The sequence below is a fragment of the Psittacula echo genome, assembly GCF_963264785.1.
Source record: "Psittacula echo genome assembly, chromosome: 9".
Taxonomy (NCBI): Eukaryota; Metazoa; Chordata; class Aves; order Psittaciformes; family Psittacidae; genus Psittacula; species Psittacula echo.
The window spans coordinates 10,650,923-10,674,770 of NC_137745.1; the positions used below are offsets into that span (position 1 = coordinate 10,650,923).

General features: G+C 38.4%; 1 protein-coding gene across 1 annotated transcript in view; it reads right to left on the reverse strand.

The window, feature by feature from the left end:
* Positions 1 to 23,848, reverse strand: part of PDZRN3 (PDZ domain containing ring finger 3) — a gene marked incomplete at both ends in the record, with an annotated part of 143,998 nt that overhangs the window by 114,771 nt on the left and 5,379 nt on the right. The window contains 2 exons of the mRNA XM_080625340.1: positions 20,793 to 20,900; positions 22,066 to 22,152. Coding sequence (XP_080481466.1) covers positions 20,793 to 20,900; positions 22,066 to 22,152 — 195 coding nt within the window. The remainder of the gene's footprint in view (positions 1 to 20,792; positions 20,901 to 22,065; positions 22,153 to 23,848) is intronic.

The window sequence follows — 23,848 nt, forward strand, 5'->3', positions numbered from 1 at the left end:
TAACACTGTTCCTGGGAATGTTCTTACTCACAGGTTACTTCTGTGACTCTGCAGCAGCTGTGCCTCTTCCCCCGGAAACTGGCCTGAAACAGCCTGCAAGAGTCTGCCTGTTGCAGATGACTTCTGCATCTTTCAATGGGGATGAGTTTTGTAATGAAGAGTACTGGGTCATCCTCTCTGCCTGCTGCTGTCCTGCAAAGACAGATGGTGTGGCTGCAGGCTTGGACCTGCCCACACGACAGGAGAGGGGACCTGCAAGGATTGAGTATGTATAGGGTTTTCCCATGGGGTTTTGGAAGGTTGATATGGAGCCAGCCCTAGGGCTCTCACAACAGGCCATGCAACAGGTAAATCTGCCTGGAGGTTGCTCTAAGGCTGCCATTCGTACTAAGGCTGCCATCTGTAACCAGCACAACTGAAAGCATAAATAACACATATCACTTTTTAAAAGTCAGAATGCCTTGATTAGGATGGCACTTCCTGCTGTTGTGAAGGAATAAGCCTTAAAGTTTTGTATATACAGATCTTTACAGCTATTATATCTAGCTCTAGCAGTGCTATTAGGAGTAGGCAGACTGCAGTACTGAGTCAGCTCCCAGGCTTTCTAGTTAAGAGACACAAGCCAAAACACTGTTTAACAATGTTTTTCCTGTGTTGCAAAACAGCATGAGTGTGAATCATGGGGTTTTGGTGGGAAGATGAGTGTGAAGTGAGCAGAGCATCCAGGGGCAGAAAGTAGGAAATCAATGAACAACTTTTCTCTGCACAAAAGTCTAGCAACACTGGGACTCCTTCCCTCCTACCCCGTACCCTGTGCAGTCATAATTAAATTACAGTGAGTGTGAAACACTACAAGTGAGAACAACAGTGTCTTACATGCTTTTCACATTAAATAAAATTACCACACAAGGGAGAAGGTAATGGAGAATATGGCCCACTGGAGAACTTCTCTCAAATAATGGTTTCTTCTGAGTTTGAAAATCATTATGTGTATAGCACTGAGATGGTCTGAGAGTTAATGTTTGATTTAATGACTCCTGGACTTGTTAAGAGTGTGTGGTCCAGATCTCTCTTTTCCTGCTCTCCAGAACCTGCATTAGCATCCCAGAATATGGGGCTAGTTATCAGCTTCAGGTCCCAGAGTCATATGCATTTTACCTATCACTTTATCACTCTTCTGCAAGTCATCTTCTCCAGTATAAATAATACATACTCAGTAACTGTACCACCTTTGGTTAAAACCAGCAGTGTGGCAGTGCTATAGATTGTGTATCAGCAGACCCTTCCTGGGTAATGGTTTAGTGTTTATACATTTTCAAATATATTTTCTGAAAACATTTTAATGTTATTTCATTTCACACTGTAAAAACTCGGGTTTCAACACAAATGTCAGGCATAGGAACAACGAGATCCTTAAAGAAACAGTCTTTTGAGGGCAGTTCTGTTAGAAGTATGTTCTTCAGAAGTGGGTGCCATTTGTTGAAGCTTGCCCTGAACTGTCAGCATACCTTTTCAATCAAAGCAACAGCTGCCAGACTGATATAGTCCTGAACCAGAATGAGAACCCTTCAGAGCTTACATGCCCTTGTCTTATCTCACAAGTCTGTAGCTGCTGATACCAAATCACTAAAAATGGCAGCAGAAACAGTATTTCGAGGCTAATCTAGTATCATGGGCTGAAGGGAAGCTGTAGTCTACCCCACCCTACATTCCTTGAACACCCAAATCTCCCTCTGGGAGTCTTAGGTATACAAAGAATAAATGCTTTATCTGTAAACTGATTCACATTTCATTCCTTTTTAAAAGGAATATGATTAATTGCTGTTAGAAATAGTCAAATATATCAAGCTGGTGTTGAAGACAGAATTCATGGATAAAATATTCTTTGTTAAAACTGGAATTTTAAGCAGCTGTTATCACTACTATGGATGCTTCCTATTCATGAAAGTGCAGGTACAGCTTGTTCATAGGGTATGTAACTGCAGGAGATGTAGCTATGGCTTAAGAAGCATTTTAACAGTTTAAGTATTCATTTTCAGGACTTTTTCTGAAGAGATTCCTATTTTATCTCAGATGTCTCTTTATTTTAGTTTCAAAGTAACAGAATTGTTTTGAGGATTAGTACAATCCCACAGAGTGTTTTGGCTATTAATGGAGTAATATTTTGCTTAATTTTGTATCTTGATAATTTTTCTCTCACTTTATGCTGCTACTTTAGTTCCAGTGACTGCAGCATTCAGAACTGGTTAGCTAGTTTGTTCCACCATGACAAACAAAACGTGGTGTAGGTGTGGTATGTACTTTAATATAGGTCCAGTTGGTTACATTAGGAGTGATGCTTCCCCAGTCTTTTTGACTAGTTCAGCATATTTTCATTGTCTTGTCAACTCATCTTTAAAATGTTATATATTAATTTTTTAGTATTTTCTATCTAAGTCTTGGTCTAGACAAAAGCACTGCGATTCTACTACAAATTTCCATCTGCACATGACTATAAAGGTTTAGCACTAAAGCAACCTACAGCTGAGGATTACAATTGTCTAGGTTTACTCAGCTCTCCAGGGAAGCAGGCTGCCTTTGTGGTTAAGTAACTTGATGGTCTAAAAGGTCTAGGTTCCATACCCAGCTTAGCCATGAAATTGGGTAAATGAAGCTCCTGTGCCTTGGTTCCCTGATGGCAGTGATCAGGCATTGTCATGAGGGAACTTGACTTTGTCCTTCTGTACATTTTTGAGTATTTATACTGCATGTTTTTTGAGACAGGCACTACTGTCAGTGGGGATTCAATTTCCATCAGGCCTCCCCGGCACTACTTAGAGTAGTAATAAGACCCAAAGCTTTGGAGTTCATGTAACTTTTGTGTTGTGGGTTAGAGGTGAAGTAAGACAGAAGGTGCCTACCCTCTCCACTATGAGCACAAAAAGCATTAGCCCTATCTGATTATGACGAGTGAAATAAGCCCACACAGTCCATATGAGCCCCTACCTTAATGGGCAGCTTCGCTTTGTATCTGGTGTGCTGCTTAAATAAACCTTTGAGTTCTTCTGTGATAGCTGAATAAGTAAAAAACCTCTCAGAAGCTCAAGTGGCATTAATACAGACTCACAGTTTCTTAGCACATCCTCCAGGCATGAGTAGTTCTAAGGATGTGAGAAAGCCAGAAATGGAAAGAGCAAATGCTCTTTATTCTAATGCAACAGTTGTCAGAAATAACAAGCCAGTTGTAAAACTGTCAAATATTTGACGCTTATGTAAAGTGCTATGTAATTTACCTTCTGTTGCTAAAGTCTGTTCTGCTCTATTCATGCCACTCAGCTCATTTCTCCATTTAGTACTGGCAGTAGTTATACTAAATTAACTTTAGTATGTTCTTGTTATTACCAGTATTTGATCATTTTCATTAGGCCTTCTACCTCCTACCACTGAAAAAATAGTGTCAGTATGACTCCATGCTGACTGCAGCAGGGAAGACTTGTAGGAGCTGACAATATTCCATGAAGGCACTGCTATGTGGACTATTAATTAAATAAGTACAACTAATTTTTGATAAGGATTTCAGACTTGGGCTCTATGGATTTTGGAACTGACAGTGGACAGGGCAAGAGAGCCATGAAACCTTCCCATGGGACAATTTCTGATGCTATTTGCTCTACTTAAGAATAGAAATGCTTCAGACCATTCTGATACTGCAGAGCTGAGAGGCATCCTTAGTTCAGTTTTTAGGCCACAGTTGTAGTCTTATTGGGGTCCAAATCTAGTCCCATCCAGAGGAACAGTAAGTACAACAGGTATGGGAGCAGACCTTAGAAAATCGCACAGTATCATACCAGGCCATGAAATAAATTGATACTGATTCAATGCCAGTAAAAGAAAGTTCAGGCAAGACCTTGATAACAGTCTGTGTCTAGCTGTATGATGTGATGGCTCATCCACCTGTATGATCAGGAATCCTTTAACTGCATAAATACAAGCTGAACATCTTTAAAGTGGAAAGAACTTTTATGCATGGGCTTGAACAAAAGCATAAGCAAGACATCTGTTATGGGCTGCTCCTGCATATTACAATATTTGCTCACATGCATTTTGAAGCAGAAAGAACAGAAATAATGCTTGCCCTGACTGCTTATTATAAAAAGCATATAAAAACTATGAACACAACTTACTGAAACTCTTATCTAGCTCACTAAGAAATAATTCATGCAGCTAAAATGAAGATCTTGGAACGACTACAACATTTATGCACTGCATTTTGACTCTAACCACCTGTTGCAAGGATTCAAAATAGTTTCCAGTGTCTTTCCACATGCCAGGGCTCTGTAAAAGAGGTCTCTAAAAGGAGCATTTGAAACAGTAACAGTCCCCACCTGGAAAGTTAGCGTCAGCCTTTGCAGCAGCCTAGCAGATGCTGATGTGAAATTCTTCCTTTACTGATGGGGAGGGGAAAATGGCCATTTTCATTTAAATTGAAATCTTACTTAGGTTTAAGCATATGAAGTGAGAAAGCTTTTCCCAGCACCTGTCAAAATGTATCAGGCATCACTTTGCTTCATTGAACCTATCAGCCTTTGCAGTCTAATAACAGATTATATGGGTAGAAAACAGCCTCTACAAGAACATCTGTTTACCAAGAAAACTTTTAGTTCTATCTCTAAGAAGAATCAGCTTTGCCTTTCTCCCTTGAACATCCCTTGTGTCCCCTGCAGCTGTTCTCCCCTGAAACAGATAGATTCAGGCTTGTCCAAAAAGAGACCATAACGAAAAATTACAACCCTCTCAGGTTTACCAAAGCAAGGGGACTCTGTCACTTCTTGCTTCTGCAGCACGCAGAACAGGTTTTTACATAAATGGAGATGTATCTGCTTGGCCCTGTGCACTTGTGCTGTTGGACTCCCAGGTGATTGAGACTGAGATAAAAGTGTTTGGGAATAAAAGGTTTTAGGCCCCTCTACGTAAATTCCCGTAAAATGTTATCACAGAAGCTGAAAGCCAGAGTAATCGCAGTGATGTGTTGCCCTTGTCTCTGGACAGTATTCAAAGTAAAGTTAAACTTCAGCTGACAGCTTTTTAATTTCTTTAAATGATAGTTTTTCACTACACTAAATGCCCTACACTAATGGTGATAATGCTCTACACTGAGTTCAGTAATGCGTAACAAGCTGCAGCTTCACAATCAGATTCTACTATTTTGAGAAAATCCCCACAGACAACAGCAAAATTAACTCAAAGGATGCTTTTACAGAGGAATTAATCAGATATGCACGAAATACACTGCATGATGCTCCAAAGTAAACCAGCTTATTTAAGGGTGATTCTAAATAAAGTTGTTACATGATATTATGGTATATTATTATAAATAGATAAAAAGCTGGAAGTTAATTTTAAATACAACTTCATTCTTTTCAGCAGCATAGCAGCTGCTTCACACTAATTTGTCTGTAACAGTTTGTGAAAATGTTCACTTATATCACGTACTTGACCACTGGCTTATCTGCAGTACTTGTATTTACATTGACTGGCATATCTCCCTACATGCTTGCATTGATGTCTTCAGTTGAAAAATCCCAATTCTTACCCCTTTGCATTAACTTGTTCCATTTCTGTTAATCTTTTCATACTTGCTGAATACTATTACAGAACTTCCTGTAAGTGTTATTGATTACTGCACGCCCGAACTCCAGAGCTGAAGATGTTTTCAAGTTTTAGAGGACTAGAAATACAGTTTTTAATTGTATGCAGTGCAGTGAAAGCTACATCTATTCTTTGCTAGCTTCCAGATTTTATCCAAAAGAAATACTTTCTAACTAAATTGCTTGTTCAAGTCCAAGAAGAACTAAGGAAATCTTGCCCCTTGCTTTCCTTTATAAAAAAGCCTCTTCTGGAGATGTGTATGTTTCATTTTCTTTCCCTTCCTTATATATTCATTTATTTTATCCTCTGTACAGTGAAGGAATTATATAAAACAACATCTGAATATACACAGCTTTTATAACAAGGTGATAAGTGCATAAAATTACATTAGGTCTGTTAGGAAGTCTTTAAATGCCTGTCTAATGGCTTTCCCCTAAGTGGCTCCTTTAGCTTTATATTTTCTTACATGTGAAACTATTCCAAGGACCAAACTACTAACAAAATGGAATCATATTTTATTGTTGCTTTAATTTTTGACTGAGTTTTACCTATTTGTTTGTTGCTGGTCTATAGCTATTTTGTTTCTTTAGAATTTCAGTTTGGCTCAAGCTCTTGGCCTTCTCCAAGTAGGTGGTCTGTAACATTAAACCATCAAGCAATCAGTTTTATGCTTTCCTTTCTAACTTGAGCCCCAGCTTTCTTTTCACAAACAACAGTAGGAAATCCTCTGTCTGACACAGTAAAGCATAAAGCAAAACAAAAATCAGGCTCACTTGTGGTTCAGAGATACTTAGTGCTCTTAATGCCTAAAATGCCACGTTTTGATAGTATACTTTAATCCAAAGGCTATTTAAATAATAGACAAAGTAATGGCTGGGAGAGAACAAGAATGATGATAGTAAACTGGAGCTTTAAACTGACCTTGATCTAGAATTTAATTTGTACATCCATCCAAAATGGAATTTTTAACTGTGGAGTAAATTTACTTAGATCATAATGCAAGAAAATTATATTCAGAGAAGAAAAGTAATTTTTAATAACATGGATGATTGATAATAATGCAAAGTATGATGTCTCTAAATTGGAAGTAGTGGTAGAAGTCAATGTGTTTCAGCTGCAAGTCATTATTCCAGGTTCCAAGCCTTTCTCTACTCTGCAATTAATGGTAGGAATAGAAATCAGCAATTGAAAATGAGTGCAGTGTAACAAAAATGATGTGAATATTCTGAAAAGGTAAAAATAACAAACCAGCATTTTTTCACTGTCAAACAAAGCCAATCTTGAGTTTCAGTTTCTTAGAAAGAAAATACATAGTAATCCAACATAACACAGGGTGGTTCACTATCTTGTGTAAAATTTAGTTTGTCAGGAGAATAAATGCAGGTAGTAACCAGGGTGTTACAAACTGAAGAAAGTAGAAGTTGGCCAGTTTACAACTGAGTTGTTATGAAGTGGGCCTGAATTGAAAATCTGTTATTGTTTTCCATAAAATTCTTCTCAGGTGTCCAATGCCACAGTTTGGATTGTTCATGACTGGTTAAGGTTTTACATACTCAAAGGAAATGTAAAATGAATCAGTGTTTTCCACAGATCAGTGGATATGCCATTTGTGGATTATTTTCACATGCTTATAGACTGACACTCAATAGTAGTACCCAAGACCTCAGTTTTTCTTATTCTAATGTATATACTTAAACAAATGAGTATTCCCTTTGGCTTTAGTAAAACAAATTCCATGCTTAAGCATTACCATACATGTTTTACATTTTCAGGCTTCTTCTCCCCTGTAATAGACATCTTATGGTAACACTACTTTCATTCAGGACAGCTTTATCCAAAGGGACTCCTGCTCACCTACAGATCATACTGTGGGCTTGTATGGAACTTCGAATAACAGTTACAATGAACAGTTTTAAATTTACTTTTGTTATCATTATATTAGAATAAATTTTACAAACGTGTTCATTATATTATATTCATTACAAATGTGTTATCATTATATTAGAACAGATTTTACAAATGTGGCCATCAGTTCTCAAAACTCACTGTGAAATCCTCACTGCTACCTTTCAGTTCAGCAAGATTTCTGCCCTAGCAGATACCAAATTAATCAGCCACTGCTCATTACTTCAGGTCAGGATTTGTCTTTCCTTTATTAGCAGCTTTCAAAATACTGTTCTACTGTCCTTGGCTACTTGCTTCCACAAAGACAAGTTCCTTTGAGAAAGGGCTTGCATGGTTTGAAATGTCATGGTTCGCAGTTAACAACAGGTCATTGATTAACACATCAAGGACAGATACAAAGACATTTATTCTTGTAGCATGTCTGACACATACTTATTTCCATAGTCCTTTTTTCCCTTGTAAAAGATGATGAACATAATCTGATTGCATGAGAATATGGATGACTTGGTGTGATTATTAGTCTTGTAGCAAAAAGCAGTCAAGACCTTTCCCAAGACCTCCATTTATAGCCTTCATTTGCATTCTTCTACAAGGAAGAGTAAATTCTCCCATGGTTTATTGCTTCATTGACAACTCACTTTAATTAAGCAGCCACGATAATTGCATTTCTTCCTGAATCTGCAGGAAAAGACTTTCTAAGCAGCTAAAAGCTTTTGGGCTTATTTTTTTTTCCCCCAGAGGTTTTCAAAGGAGTGGAATGAAATGGTTGCAATCAGACACAAACAAGTAGTAAGGGCCAGACTTCAATCCTTGTTCATACTGAACAGAACCTCAGGCTATGGAATAAACAACTGGAAAGCAAATTATTTTTAGGGTAAGTTATTACTCAGGACAAAACGGACAGAGTTAGCAACAAGTGTATCATCCTAGTTCAGGCTGTGGGGTGTTGGTCCCTTTGTTCAGTAAATCTGTTCAAATTATAACAGTATTCAAAAGTAAACATGAAGTCTAAGCAATAGACAACAGCACATCACTCAAATCTGAAGGACTGACAAGACCACTATTTTGCCCTTAGATTATGCATGAAATTAATTTCGTCCTTAAAAACTCCACAGCATCTTCTTAACCTCCAAACTCCTCCTTATTTCTGCTTGAGATGCATTACTAAAATGCTTTTCATCAATCTAATGAGTTTGGGTGCCTAACAAAGAACTGCAGCAGAGCATCTGGGGAAGGCAAGCTGGGAAAGTGAACTAAAATGCACAGTGTCAGCCCAGTGAAAGTAGCTTTTAATACTCTATAAAGCTTGGAGATTTGCTAGACCTGACAAGAGGCTAATGTATTAGCTATTGTGCTCTTTGACATCTTTGCTAATTCCTGTGTTTATTACTTGCTTCTAAAGTAGGCTGCAAGCCTGCAAGAACCTTCTGCAATGAGAAATCTGCAAAGTGGGTATATAAACTTGCTTTTTGGTAAACTTAGAAGGAAAGAAAGGGAGAGAACATTTTCATTAGCAGCAGGAGGCAAAACTGGCTAAAACTGAAGGAAAAGGTTCTAGTTGCTAGAGAAAGGTTTGTAATAGAAACAGCAATTCCCCTGCTGCAGAGGAAACTTTGCCTACAAAGCTTTTAGGAGGAAAGAGGGAGGCCAAAATGAAGGGAAAACAATGAAAGGTTATATTAAAAAAGAGCATCGGTATGTACTGGCTCCTTCAAGCACAGGAAGGAATCAGAGCAGGCTGTGTGAACTGTTAAATTAAAACAAGAGTTGCTAGCAGGCCACTGCATCTAAAGATAGTTCACTGCGTTATGTTTCAAGTTGTGTGATGCTCACCACTGCTAAAGGCAGGCTGTGAGAGGCCAGCTTTTCTCTTTAGCCTACAGTGTAGAAAGGTGCCAAATTTTTACTCCAAAATGAGAGCTAGGGATTCTTGACAAGCTAGCAGGAAAAGGCGAGTAATGCTAGCAGAGAGAATGCGAAAATGCTAAAAGTACAAATTACTTAAGATTTAATTGGAAGCCTGTGGTTGAGAACTTCCTCAAACAAGGGAAATGAACTTGGTACAAACCAGCGACGGTGCCTCAAGAAGTGAGGCTCTCAGGGCTTTCCTGTGTGCCAATATGCTCATTATGTTAGCAGCATTTCATATTCCATGATGCTGTCATTACCTGGCTTTTGTTTGTTTGGATTTGGGAGGAATTAAACTTTAAAAAGTTTATTACATATTTTTCCCAAAGAACACTGAATGATTTAAGAATTATTCCTACCTATAGGGTGAGATTTCTTTAAGACTTACAATCTATGAATATTAGCCTTGATTCTGAATGAGCTACAAGGGAGACATAAATAAACACGCAGCCAGTGGGGTCTCCTCATTAAGCAAAGATTATTTCTTTCTTTGCAAGAAATTTGTCAGGAAAAAGCACTGTACAGAAAAGAGGTTTATTTATTCTTAGGTTTCAGCAAATGATTATAAACTTCCACACATAGTACACATTCATGTAAGTTCATCAAATGTTTCTTCCAAAAAAAAGAGCTTAAAGAGAACTGTGGTAAAAGGAAGTAACTGTGGTAATGTAACTTAACTGCCATGGGGTCTGCCCCAGCAGTCACTCTGGTCAGGAAACTGGCTGCTCTGTGCAGGATTCCTGGCAGCTCTGGTTTAAAGCCATGCCCTTAGTCATGTTTAATTCAACAGGTTAGACTGCATCTTCATGTAGAACAACATGCCATCTGCTTATAGATCAATTCCACCTTTGTCTTTTACAGTAGGTGGTACTTCTTCTGCATCAGCAATATTGTGCTGCTGCTCAGACTCAGCATTTAGGTGAAAAAAAAAGCCAGAAAGCAATGGTGCATCTCCACATGCCACATGGGAAGGATAATTTCAACTTTCATCTGCTCTGTGTTTGCAGATCAGGTTAGGTACTCTGGGGTTTCCAGTGAGTTAAATGGGACCTGGTCTGAGCCAGCAATCTGTTCAGTTTACATGTAGTATAGCCATAATGGTCCTTCCTTTCTCTCCATGACCTTCTCTTTGTCAAAACACAATCTATCTCTATCCAAACGCGTACTCTCAGAAATCAGCAACAAAAGATTTCTTGGGTTAACTATCTTTTGTCCATGACATGGCTTGTTACTGATAAACTAATAAAGTTTTAAGTAGCAAAAATCAAATCAATCACCCTATTCACTTAACTCACAAAAGCTCTGCCTAGAGCCTATTACTATTAATAATCAGATTTTGGTCTTAAAAAGAGAAGATTGTTAAAAGAAAGCAGAAAACTATTTTTATTTAGAAATTAAGTTCGAGAAAAACACTTTGGAGAATGCTGTGAGGGTGGAGATCAGATGAACTCTTTGTGTGTTTCCTTTGGAGGAAAAAGAAGTTATGCAATTCCAAGCAATCATGTGGTATGGCAGCTGCTAAAGTTACTGCTAATTTTTATTAGAGCTGGCCAGATCCAGAAAAAGGTCTGCTTTATAAGCAAGACCTTTCAAGAAATAAACTAAATCTTCCTGAGCTCAGAGGCCAGCAGAACTGAGAGAAGAAGAAAAAATAGCACTAAAGTTCTCTTTTCTTTCCCTCTCTCCCCCAAAAGCTTCAAGAAACATTTTCACTCTCCCTTCCTGTTGCTGGCTTCTTTCTTGTATTTGTCCAACCAAACATACATCATATTTACTAGTTTTCAGTTCAAATTCCTGCTAAACCCATGGCCCAAAAAGACTATTCACATGCACAACATGTATATATACACCCAAGGCAGAAACATGATCCTGTGCTACAGGCTTTAGTTGACCTTGCAGTGAAGATGGGGGATAGACTGGATGGTCTCCAGAGGTCCCCTCAAACCTGTGCCATTTGGTGATCCTGTGAAACTTTTAATAACTTTATTTGTTATACCTGAAGATGGGATTTTGAAATTGCCAATATCCTTGTGGTATTTTACAGGACTGTGCACCTGTGGCTCTTGTCTTTGAAAACCTGTGCCTAAATTAAATTAAACTGGATTCTAAGCTTGATTACCAAAGCTTGGTGATCTTGGTTACTTGCTTCCAGTGTTGCACATCTTTGAGCACTTCAAAGTCACGTGGATGATGGTAAAAAAAAAGATGAAGGCAAGTACTTCCAGATAAAATTCCCTACATTAGAGACTAGTCATGACTCTTCATGTATCATCTAATCTCAGACTAAACAGGATTAATTCTGTACTGCTGTTAAATGGAGCATATAATTAAGCTGTGGATCCTATACGGATGTTATGGATGATAACTATGTCAGTGTAAAATGGTATAAAAGAGCCTGCTGTAGGGTGTAGTCTTCCTGAGATGCACAGGTCAAGTCCTAAATAAATTAATGATTTTTATTTGAAGATTCTTTTAACACCAGGCTTCAGTAAATGATTAAAAAGGGGCTTGCACCAATGAAGGATACTCGTTTCCATATTCTGACCTGCTTCATACAATGAGGTACATTTAAATCGTAATTTAAGTTACGGATAACATGCTTGCCCTATGTGGGAATTACATGGCCCAGAGTACAGCCACATCACCTAGTCTTTCACAAAAGGAATGTCTCTTGTCATGTACAGAGGGATTGGGTGTATGTCTCTACCATCTGCTGATCTACCCACACAGCCCATTTGTACCACTCCTACTTCCATTCAGAACAATTTCTGAACTTCCTTTTTTTGAAGTGTTATTCCCCACCTGGTCTTTAAAACCCAAATTCCCCTTTCAGAAGTAAATTCTCTTTAGAGATGTAAGACTTCACAGACACAACCTTCTTTAATAATTTTACACTGTTATAAGAAAGCTAACATAATACAAATTTACTTTGGATACTAAAATGCATAATAAAGTCTTAAAAGCAACTTAAAATACTATTCCCATTTAAAAGCCCCAGTGCTGAAGCAAAAACTTCTCAATTACTATTACTGGCAGCTCAGTACCATTTGTATTTCAAAGTACCTAAAAACTTTATAAGTACTGTAGTTGCACTTCATAGTGCAACATGAAATAGTGAAGCTATATTGGTTTAAAATATATCCAAACATCGTGCATAAAGGAGCAGTCAACAATGCTGGAATTATTTCACAATGTTGATAAGTTGTCACCTCTTAGTGTTTAAAGCACAGAACTGCAGTTAATTGTGAATGCTTCCAATTTTTCATAGTGTCAAAAATTAATTAATTGGGTAAAAGAAAAAGCCTTATGTATGAGGAAAGAATGATTCTAATGCCTTTATTGCTATACAATTTGATGTAATAAATTGGACTGACTTCTGAGCACTCTTACTTTCTGTGTTTTCCTGCCTGTAATGTTTCATGTCCCATCATAAACTTGGCAATTTAGAAACAAACCAAAACAAAAAACAAACTCCAGACAACCCATCCTTGATATTGAAATTATTTTGTTCACTGTCATGCAGTAAGACCTGATCTGTCTTAAGACCTACAAATACCACTGACCAAAAGTGATTTTGTATTATACATCTTACTGGAACAGAAGCTAGGATTTAATTTCAGTTTCTGTATTTTGTGTGTGTAAAAACGGTGTTGGGAATAAAGCAGAACTAAGGTACTCATGCCAAGCAAGTCTGCATGGCATGCTCTTGTTATGAAGAAGAATCCCAGCACCAGAACAAACCAGGTTTGAGCTGCAGGATCGGGATTCAGGATCGCCAGGAAGATGTGGTCACTCACACATCAGTATTCTTCACATTTGCTGAATAAATTACATTTTTAATTCCAAATGAGAAGTTATGCAAATTTTACTCAAGTGTATTCTGAATAGCAGTGGTCTGAGCTTCCCTTTTTGCCAGTTAATTTGCACTTGCTTTATGCATATTTTTGAGTACAACTGGCCTGGTAATGTACTGCATATGTACTAAATTGAGGATGATTGTGCCTGATTGCCCACTTATTATGATACAAACAAAATGTGTGAAAACAGTTGATAGTACATTCTGTGTGTTTTCTCTAAAAAGGCTCAGCACATCCAAAAATCTAAAAATAAAAGCTAACAGTTAATCATAATGGCTTGGCTTTCAAATGTGGAAAACCAAACAGATGACTTTAAAATGCAAGGAATTGTGCCACATGTGAAAAGATTAAATTGTCCTCTTACATGCTCTACACGCATCCTCTTTAAAAAAAGTATGTTAGTCTGGAACATTTCTCTCTGATTAGGTACAGAGAATATGGCACAGCTATTTTTCACTTCTTTGAAGAGCAATAATTCATAAAACCAAACTGTGGGTTTCTCAGGTGGTTTGTGTTTTCTCTTCATCATGAGTGTCACAGCCATGGGCTGATGTGCAGCACCGCGACTGCTCCTGGAGCACACGAGGCAACACACCAGGCTTGTCTTCCAGCACAGGACCACCTCCCCACCTCACTGTTCAAAGGAGGGAACAAACTGTTTCCCTCACCACTGCACAGCCTGGCAAAAGGCAGGCTAGGCACTAACCAAAGCCTGCTTTATCAAGATAATTAGAATGGATTGGTTTACCAGAAAATAGTAAACACAGCTGAAGGAGAACAGATGAGAATTCATGAGCTATATGATCAAGCAATACATGAGTCAACTGAGTGACTCCCTTGCTTAATGTGAGATTTGACAGGCATGGAAATTATCAAAGTAGTTTGCATTTCCTTTCCAAGTCCTGTTCCTTGTAGTATCAAACAAGTTACTAACCACACCAAAGAGAAAAAGCTTTTGGGCACATGACATATGCTACATGATCAGTGACTTTCACTGGGTTTTAAGGCAATATAAAATGCTATCCTATCAGCAGAACTTTTCTTCCGCTTTTTCATCCCCATAGTCATAAAAAGTTTGATGCAAGAGAATCTGACCTCAAAAGTATATTCCCTTTAATCATGTATTTTTCTCAAGTACTTTCCTGTTTAACTGTGCGATTCCAACACAAACTTGAATGATGTTATTTAACTTCTCTGCAAGCACAGTGGATTCTACATTTCAGCTGCAGAGCCGCTTGGGCTTACACCCTCTGTAGCCATTTCCCTATAGCAGGGATGTCAAAGGGTTCCCATGGCTAACAGCTGTCTGTAGCATATAAGAAGAAGAGGGATTTGTCCTGTGTTCAAGATCGTAGATTATTCCCAGAGGAAAAAGGAAAATGGGGCTGTCAGGAGAAAATGCTGATGATGTGAAGATGTGCTAGAGGTTGGACATGACTTTGAACAACCTGGTCTAGTAGAAGGTGTCCCTGCCTGTGGCAGGGGGTTGAAACTGGATGAGCTTTAAGGTCCTTTCCAACCCAAATCACTCTATGATTGTATGATTCTAAAGCACAAGAGCAAAGTCACAGATTAAATATTCAGGAAAGCTGAGCAGCTCTGGGGGCTGCCAGCAGGCAGAGGGAAGAGGGAAGTGCAGCATAAAGGGCTATATGCAGGGGGAGAGACACCATTAATTCCATTAATTTCAGCAGTCTTACACAGATGGGATCTATACCTGAGTTGAGAGAGCTTTTTTTGATAATTCAATTATCTGTTTTTCATTCAGCATGCCCCCGAGCAATATTCTAAGTTTCCACAGGTTCCAAATACCCACATTATATTTAGGGTCAACACGCTGTGGACTTCTGTTAAGAAGAAAGAATAAGACAGTGTGGAAATCTGAGGGGAGTCCATGCAGAACCTTTTCAAAAGTTGCAGCATGAAATGTGCTTATAACTTGAGCTCTTCAGTTTATTTATCAGTGAAGAAGCAGAGACTGTAGGTCTGTAATACTAAACCCAACACTGCTTTCTTTGTTTGCAACACTTACATTTTGATCCCATCCGACATATTTTCTTTTCTTGTTTGCGGGAAGGACACTACTACAGGATTTAGTGTAAAAATACTCTTTATTTTGTTTTCTGGCTCATCCCCCTGCTTCCCCTCCTCCCTGCCACAGCTTAGGCTGTAGTGCTGGTATGAAATCAGGCAAATAAATTTATGAGAGGAAAAAATGCAGCGATAACCAAGTCTGCCTGGTTTCATTTACATTTTCCTCTTAAGGTTGTTATTCCCTTTTGACCAAGGTGTGGGATCCGTGTTTTAGCACAGGGACGATGCTGCTTTGAAAGATACCATTAACAGATATGGACAAAAGGCTTGGAAAGTTTTGTAGAAGTATAAACTTAAAAAAGCTGACTCTGCTGTAGCTGTACTCACTGCCCCGTTGCGCTCGCTCTCCTCAAATACTCTAATGTGTTGCGTGTCCTGGCAGGAACTTGAACAGCCTATTCTTAGTCACTGTCTGAAACAGTTTTCTTCTAGAAAATCAATTCCTAAGTGTATGTAGCTGCGCTGTAAATCTTGTTTGCAGAGCTGAACTCTTCCATTCACAACAATGAAAATATTCTGTTTAACCTACATGCTTGTCAGAGTTCAGCGTTTGCTGTAAGTGCTTGCAGGAAGTTTCCTGCAAGTAGCTATTTGCTTAGGTTTACCCTATTGAAGTGGGCATATGCTTAAAAAGTGCTCACCAGCAAATGAGGAACTGAAGGCTGTGTTCAGTTAATGATTTTATTTACTGATTATTTATGGGAGTTTCCTGTGAGCTGTCTGTGAGTGGTGGTGAGTGAACAGGGCACACAGCTTAGGGACAACTGCATGCTGACAAGAAAGCCAGAGCAGCAATACACTGAATCCTTTCAGCCCAGAGACTCAGTCTTGTGGAAAACCTAGACCCCATCACGCACCAGCAGACCACATGAAATGTTTCTTCATTTATTCATTCACTCAGTTTTAAAGCCATCCTTGCCTCAGCAGCAGATCTTTCTTAGTACGTTATTGATGGGGAAAGGTATGCCAAGTGCCTGCTAGAGCATCCTTTCTTGCCCTTCCTGCATGGCTGATGTAGTTTCTCTGTGCTGATTCTACTTTTCAGGGGCTGCACTGTTAACAGAGCTACCAAATTAAATTTGCTGAAATCTACCTTAGCCACTTCATGTGAGCCGCAGCACACTAACTGGAGAGTGAACAGGGAACCCACAGTGAATTGTGGATTTTGTACATACACAGATTTGCTAAAATGTGTCATTGTTCTTATGTGCGACCTGTGAAGAAGCCTACATAATACAAAAGCAGCCTATAATTTGTAGCACGAGTGTGCTTTGGGGAAAATCAATCAAATGCACTAAGGCATGTTCTCAATTCCTAAGCTAATGATCCTTCCCGTGAGCAGCATGAAACGCTGGGCAAGTCTCAGGTGGCATAAATCCTCAAGGTTTCAGTGGAGCTGCAACAGTTTGTACTACTTCAACAGTACCCTAATTGTGCTTAAAACTTTACAGTGGCAAGCAGTCAGCATTTCAAGGGTCTCCTTCTTTCTAAGCATTCCTGAAGCTAAACAAACAAGTCTTCCAGTTAGTGAGAAGAGAATGCCATATTTAATTTATAATCTTGCAGAGCTGATGTGCTCTGAAAATCTAATTTTGTCTTAAGAAATGCCAAGCAGCTGCGTAGAGGCGGCTTTCATGGCTGGGAGTTGAACCAACTTCTGTTAAGAGAGGAAATTAGGACCATTTTGTTACCCTGACAAAAATGAAATCTATGAGAACAGTAATTCCTTTGCATAAAAATCAATAGTTTCAGCATGTTCTTAACATGGCAATTTGCTAGAGAGCATCTTAACAGTAATTCTGTAAATCACTAGTGTTGCATTAAATCAGCTGCTTGCTTTGAATGTGTAAGTACCGAGCTGCATGAAAAACATGTAGTCGAATCAGAGAAAATCTCATTGTACCATTAAATCCTCACTTCTAAAGTAATTGTGAAAGATCTGAGAACAGGTATAGGTTAAGAAGCATTGGTTTACATAGAACAGTTACAAACAGATCCAAGATCCAAGCCTTCAACCCTAAACTGACAGGAATGTCTAGAAGCTATTTCTCTGTATACCTCAGATTACTCATTTGGAAAGTCTGGATAGTATTATTGAGCAGTGAGGGGGAATTAGTAAGCAGTTAACAGCCGTAACATGATCTGCATAGTCCTACAGAAACACTGAATATCATTATTATTTAACAGATTCTGTGAAAGTACAAGTAAAAAAGGATATTTCTCTGTATTAGTGCTACATGCTGCTTTGAAGACTGAGTAGCAGAGCATGCAACATTCATCTTGATGTATGTCATTTAGTAGCAGAAACACATACTTCACTGTGGCATTACTTAAGTCAGTGATATGCAAAGGGCTAAGAAACCACTTTTAGAGAAACTTCAAGACAATTCTTAAAGCTGATTAACTTTACATTTAACCTTCTAAAAATGCAGAACAGGAAATCCAAACCCCATAAGGAAAATACGTTTAAAAATTATCTCTCACATAATTCAGAGTTTATCTCTGTATCCATTTGTCAGGGGATAGAATTTGCAAGTAAATATGAATATAATAATGCATTTGCTAGCAGCTATAAGCATTTCTGTATGTGTCTGTCCAATCCCTGCTCAGTAATTAGAGTTGTGACAATTCTGAAAATGAGAAATTATGCTCTTCTTCTATATGTGATCCAAAACACATCCACCAGAAGGTCCACAGCAAAGAAACATTTTCCAAAAGGAAATCAAATAATTCATGTTTTACTTCAGTGTAAATTCTCTGTGATGGATGCTGGAATTAATTTGGGAGATGTTACGCTCAGCAGCTTATACTGGAATGTATTCTTTGAAAGAGTACTTGAAATCATGCTAGTGATACATAAAACCTTAGCATTGAATAAGCAAGTCAAAGAAGTCTGAGATAGCAAAATTCAGTTCTAGACAGTTAAGGACCATCCTTCATGTTTTTGAAAGCAAAAGTGACCTGCTACAATGCTCAACTCTCTATGCCAAGTTCCATCTGAATTCTCCAGCTGTGTCCTGCCCATTACCACCAAGTCTGTAAATGAGTTTTCAGCCAAACTGCCAAATCGAAACTTTGGTTGTATAAAGGGTATTCACAAAATTTACCTCTAGAAGGCCGTTATCACTGGATGTTACCTTATTCCCATCTAGATAATCTATAGAGTATTTCAATTATCTAAGATAACTGGAGATTAGTATGATAAAGCTCATTTAGATGTCTCGATTCAGGAGGTGTCCCCTTTCTTCCTTAACCCAGACTAGGGTTAGATAACGCACTAAATATAAATGGCACAGAATACAGAACAAAACAGTTGCTTTCAGGAGCTGATGTCCACACCATACATATTTTGAGGGCTCTGTGTTAGAGCACTCAAGTCTAGTTCTGTGAACTGGATGCCTGCAGTGGCTAGACTGCATTAAATGCATTAATATCTGAAAAAAAACCCACTGAGCATGCTTGGGGACTACTCCACAATGGGAATTGAACTGCATTAGCTGGGCACCATTCAGAGACTTGCTTCAACAGAACATGCCTAATCAGAACTCAGATGCTGATGTGGAGGCACTCAAAGTCAACTCTTGGCAAACTACCTGCCCAATTTTCATCACTATTGTGTATATATTTAGAGGTGAGAAGAGTGAATATGGAAATGAGTTTGTGGTCAGCACAGTAAGAGTTGTCAACACATGGGTTGCTGCTACCCTTGGTGTGTTATAAATATAACTAATTGCTCTAGTATCTTTATTCTGGGGTTTTCTTTTATGTGAAAAGGTAATTTGAACTGTGGAGAAGACCCTGCACAAACATGCAGCATCCAGTATAATGGTATGTAGTTGCTTAGCCTGGCCTGCGCTAACGCTGCCAAATGCTAAACTTGTGGAGAAACAGAGCAGTACGGAGGGAGTTAAAAAAAAACGTGGGGAGAAAAATAAAAGCAGTAATGAGGAAGGTTCCTTGATACAGAGAGCTGATGCTGCAGAGTCCATGGAAGTTAGCTGCCCCTGTGCCCCACTAGTGAGGGTGACTTCTATGACTTCTACAGACAAACGCTGTATGACTGCAATTACAGACCAAGTTACAGTGCTTACACTCAAGGAGACTGAACCAAGTTTGCAGAGAGAGACCAGGACATTTCCTAACTTTGGAGTATTTGGTTTTCCAAAGTTTTGGTTTTCATGAAGTTGTTTGCTTTATGTGACTATGCACTACTTCAGAAACGGATGTCAGCTTTTCCAATACGCTTTGGGGAAATACACGCTTATGGGAAAATGTTCACTTCAAACAAAACTGCACCGTTTTCACAAAATTGTCCAGACCTTTTCCCAGTTATGTTACATCATATAAAAAGTTGAAGCAACTCTGGATCATTTCACAGCTCAGCTTCTTATCTTTTTATAGTTCTGCTACTGTGGCTCCATTCTTTCCCATATGAAGAAACTTCATTATTATTTTATATCCTTACTAAATTGTGAATACCATTTACCGTAACAGTACAGAAAATAGCAAATACACACTGTCCCCTGCCAACAGAAAATCCTTAACAGCTGTTTATTGCTCATTTGCAAAACATAAGAGCAATGGAATTCCGTTACTTAGAGAAACTGGCTGTTCCATGATATCCTTGGCAACAAACACTGCACTTATCTTTTTGAACAATAGAGTCTTAAAGTTTCTCCAGCTTACAAAAATAAGACAGTGAAAAATACTTTTTCTTAACTGTAAAATGCTAAACAATGGGAACTGACTCACAATCAGCTGCCTTTTGTTTCACTAAAACAAACCTTTTTGTCTCTCTCTTCCCCCCAAAAAAGAAATCTACTCACTGCAAACTGCGAGAAACATTTCAAGCAACCACCTCTTTCACAGGAAGGACTTTTTATTGAGGTCAAGACTTTGGCAAAATGAGAAGAAATTCAGACTGCAATATGAGCAATGTAAGAACTTACAAACAACATCTAGGGAGTTTAGACAGGTTTATAATAAACCATGCAGAAAATGCAGAGCAGCATGTTTTCTAGCTGTTCAAAACTTGGTCTTAAATACCAAGAAAAATAAAATCATGGTTTACGCTACAGATATTTCACATATGGTTTTAATTAAATAAATTAGAAGTTTCCAATAGCTTTAAAAAGAGGTATCTACGGCATACCAGATAGATGCTAGTTTCTCAAAGTCAGGACATGCACATACCATCCATAATCTGGTTTCTATATTTAGGTAAGAACTATACCTAAAACCATGAAGGTCAGCACTGAATCAAGTCAAGCATATTCTAACAGACATGTCTTCTAGACAGCGTTTACCACAGTACATTTCTTCTAAACCCATGCTAAACATCATGCCACTTGAAGACCTGCGATGGAACTTGCACTATTAAAAGACAGTGTATTCACATACCTCGATAATCCTGTCATGAATCTGTAGCCCTCCTTCCTTAGCTGCAGGCCCCGTGTCAACTATTTTTGATACAAAAATTCCTTCGCTAGGTGAACCATCTTGATTATCCTTCAAGGATGAAAAGAAAAATACGTTACTGTACCTTGAACTAATTCTAATTTGCCCTCAGCTAAAACTTGTCCATGTCACAACAGTGCATGTGATTTGAAAGAAATATTATTATTGATATTTTAATATGGAATTACTTTGTGCTGATGAGACCACCTGATACTCCTATTTTGAAAGCATAAACAACCAGGAACAGACTTCCATTAGGCACATTAGTTGCATGATAATGGCTCTCCTCTGACTTAGGCCAGCTCAGTAGTACCTGTCATTGAAATTATTCTTAACGTAAAATCCAGTGAGATGGCAGCCTGCTTGCACAGCGAACATCAGACAACAGTGCATTTTTTACTTTAGTTGCACAGCTCTTCCTCTGAAGGCTTAAAAATAAAACCATGAAAACCAACATATATGAAAATACCTAACAAGACACTTTCATACTCATTTCATACAACATTTTGTGTCATCAGCTTCTACCAGTGCAGACAATGTTTCAGAAAACTGAAAAACTCTAACTATAAATAAAGAATAACTTTCAAGTGAATTTACTAGGAATAAATAATGATTAATGTCAGATTTCCAAGCAGCCAAGAAGTAGTTCTGAACACTTTCTAAATTACTAAGACAAGGTATAATCCATTCCTTGATCTAATTAAAGTCATATGCAGCAGCTCCAGCCAACAAGCATCCAGAAAAAATACATTAGTGAGTGTATGGTGCAGGAAACATCTGTTGAGATCACAGCATTCAGAAGTAAGTTGTTTAAGTTCCATCCCTTCACTTGCACAGAGGACTGGTTGATCTCTGGTGGAAAGGAGAATAAATAACATTTTCCTAATGAACTGTAAGGGACCTAAAGCTGTGGGCCCTGAACTTGTGCAACACCTTCCAAGCAGTAATGGTCTGAGAAAGAGACACCATGGTTTCATCATTCTGGGAGTGATGCTGCACCAATATTAGTGTTGCTGTAATGATGTGCAAGAATACACACATTGTGAGAGAAAAGACAGTGAAGTTAATAGACATTCAATACAAATTTGAATACAAGATCTGCTCTGAAGGAATCCCAAGAGACTCAAATGGTTGTCAGCAGCATTTTTCCTCTAAGTGTTGACCTACATGCTTTTCCCAACTGGAAAGGGCAAACATACTTTAACAATTAACATACCACGCATGGTCGGCCACCAATAATATTAAATCCAAGAGAGCCAGAGTCACGATGAAGGATGAGAGTCAGTGCTTTAGTTTCTTCACCCTGCAAAGAACAGATAAACATATTCAAATCATTTGTGTGCTTTGGTGGTTATGACAGCTAAAAACGTTTATCCAGGTTTGTTGGGTTGATTGTAGTTTAGAGAAGAATGTTCAGAACAACTTTGCAGGAGCAAAGTCAGCAGCTCCCAGCCACCCCACTGTTCTCCAGAAGTGCTTCTCTGTGAAACCCACCCTGTAAGATTTATGTGTATTTTTTATTGAGATCTACAGTGAGACACTTAACAGCAACAGAAGAGTTTTATATGTAATACTGGTTCCTGCAACTACTTGACCTAGTCATACGTGATGTGTTATGTAAAATACTCCACGTTTCCGGTAGTCAAATTCTTGACTTTCCCAGTGCTGGAGGGTGATTGAATCTTAGGACTGCATTTTCATGTTGCTTCTCTCTACTGCTAACTGCATGGCATTGTTTAAACAATATCAAACATAGCCTTATACAACAGAAATTCCCTGGCGAGTTTTAGAAAACAGCATTAAACAAAACTGCTATGACTTCTGCAAAAGGCCGAGGGTGCCAATTGCTATTCATAGCGCCTGCCACAAAGAGTTTTTTCTTTGGAATTTTAATACTAGCAAACCAGAAATCTTCCATCATTGAAAATCCTTATGTTAATTCCCTAAAATACGAAGTTCCGCAGTGAACAGTTCTGATTGTACAAAAAATACACAACAAAGATAGATTGGATGGACCTATGGTATCCAGAAGACTGTGTAAACATGATGTTATCTTGTCCTCTTACCTCAGCTTGTTCCTAACTACAAACTAAACCAAAATGTCCTTTATGACACAGTGATGCTATTTAAGTCTGCTAACTTTCATTAAGACAGAAAGTGTGTGTACTGTTAAAGACAACTAAATCCTCACAATGTACTAACTATAATCTCAATCACACAGGTGTTCTTTACAGCACAACATCACAAAACTATACAAGACACAACAGCAGAACACTACAAAAACCCTTCTGAGTAACAACTATAGGGTTGGTATGTTGTGCATCTATAGATATATACAAATTTTGCCTCCTCCAAGATCTTTTTCTTTGTTTTATCCAAAGGGTGAAAAAGTTATGAACACAAAAAAGCTTGAGGAAGTTATCTTACAAGTCTGGTTTTCATAACCAATTAATGACAAAAAATTACAAGTTACATTGTAATTCGATGCAGATGGTTTTAGTTTGTGCATTTTTCTTCTAACATGTCAATCTGAAGTTGTCAATCACATATTAATGTCTATTAAACTCATAAAAAATGTCAAAGTAATCCTGGATTACTGAATTACTCCTACAGATTTGGGATGGTAACAAAGCTCAGTTCCCTGCCAGTGTAAACTGGCAGAGCTCCACCGACCACATGCTCAGAGCTCTACCACAGGGAAGCTGCACAACATACTCCACCTGGAAATCTAGTTTACAATCTCAGTGTCAGTTTGTGATCACTATCTTTCCTGCAGGTTGGTAATAAATAGACTTGGACCTGATACAGAGAAACATGAATGAAGTCCGACTGATGTTATCTGAATTTGCCTGTAGTTGGCACTGGTAGGAATGAGGTACACAGAAGTGGCCTGAAAAATGAAATAAAGGCTATTTCCCTGCAAGCCTTCAGACCCAGACCTCAGAGAGGATTTCAAGGAACAAATTTTCAGTCCTGTGAGACTACTTTCAGGGACTGAT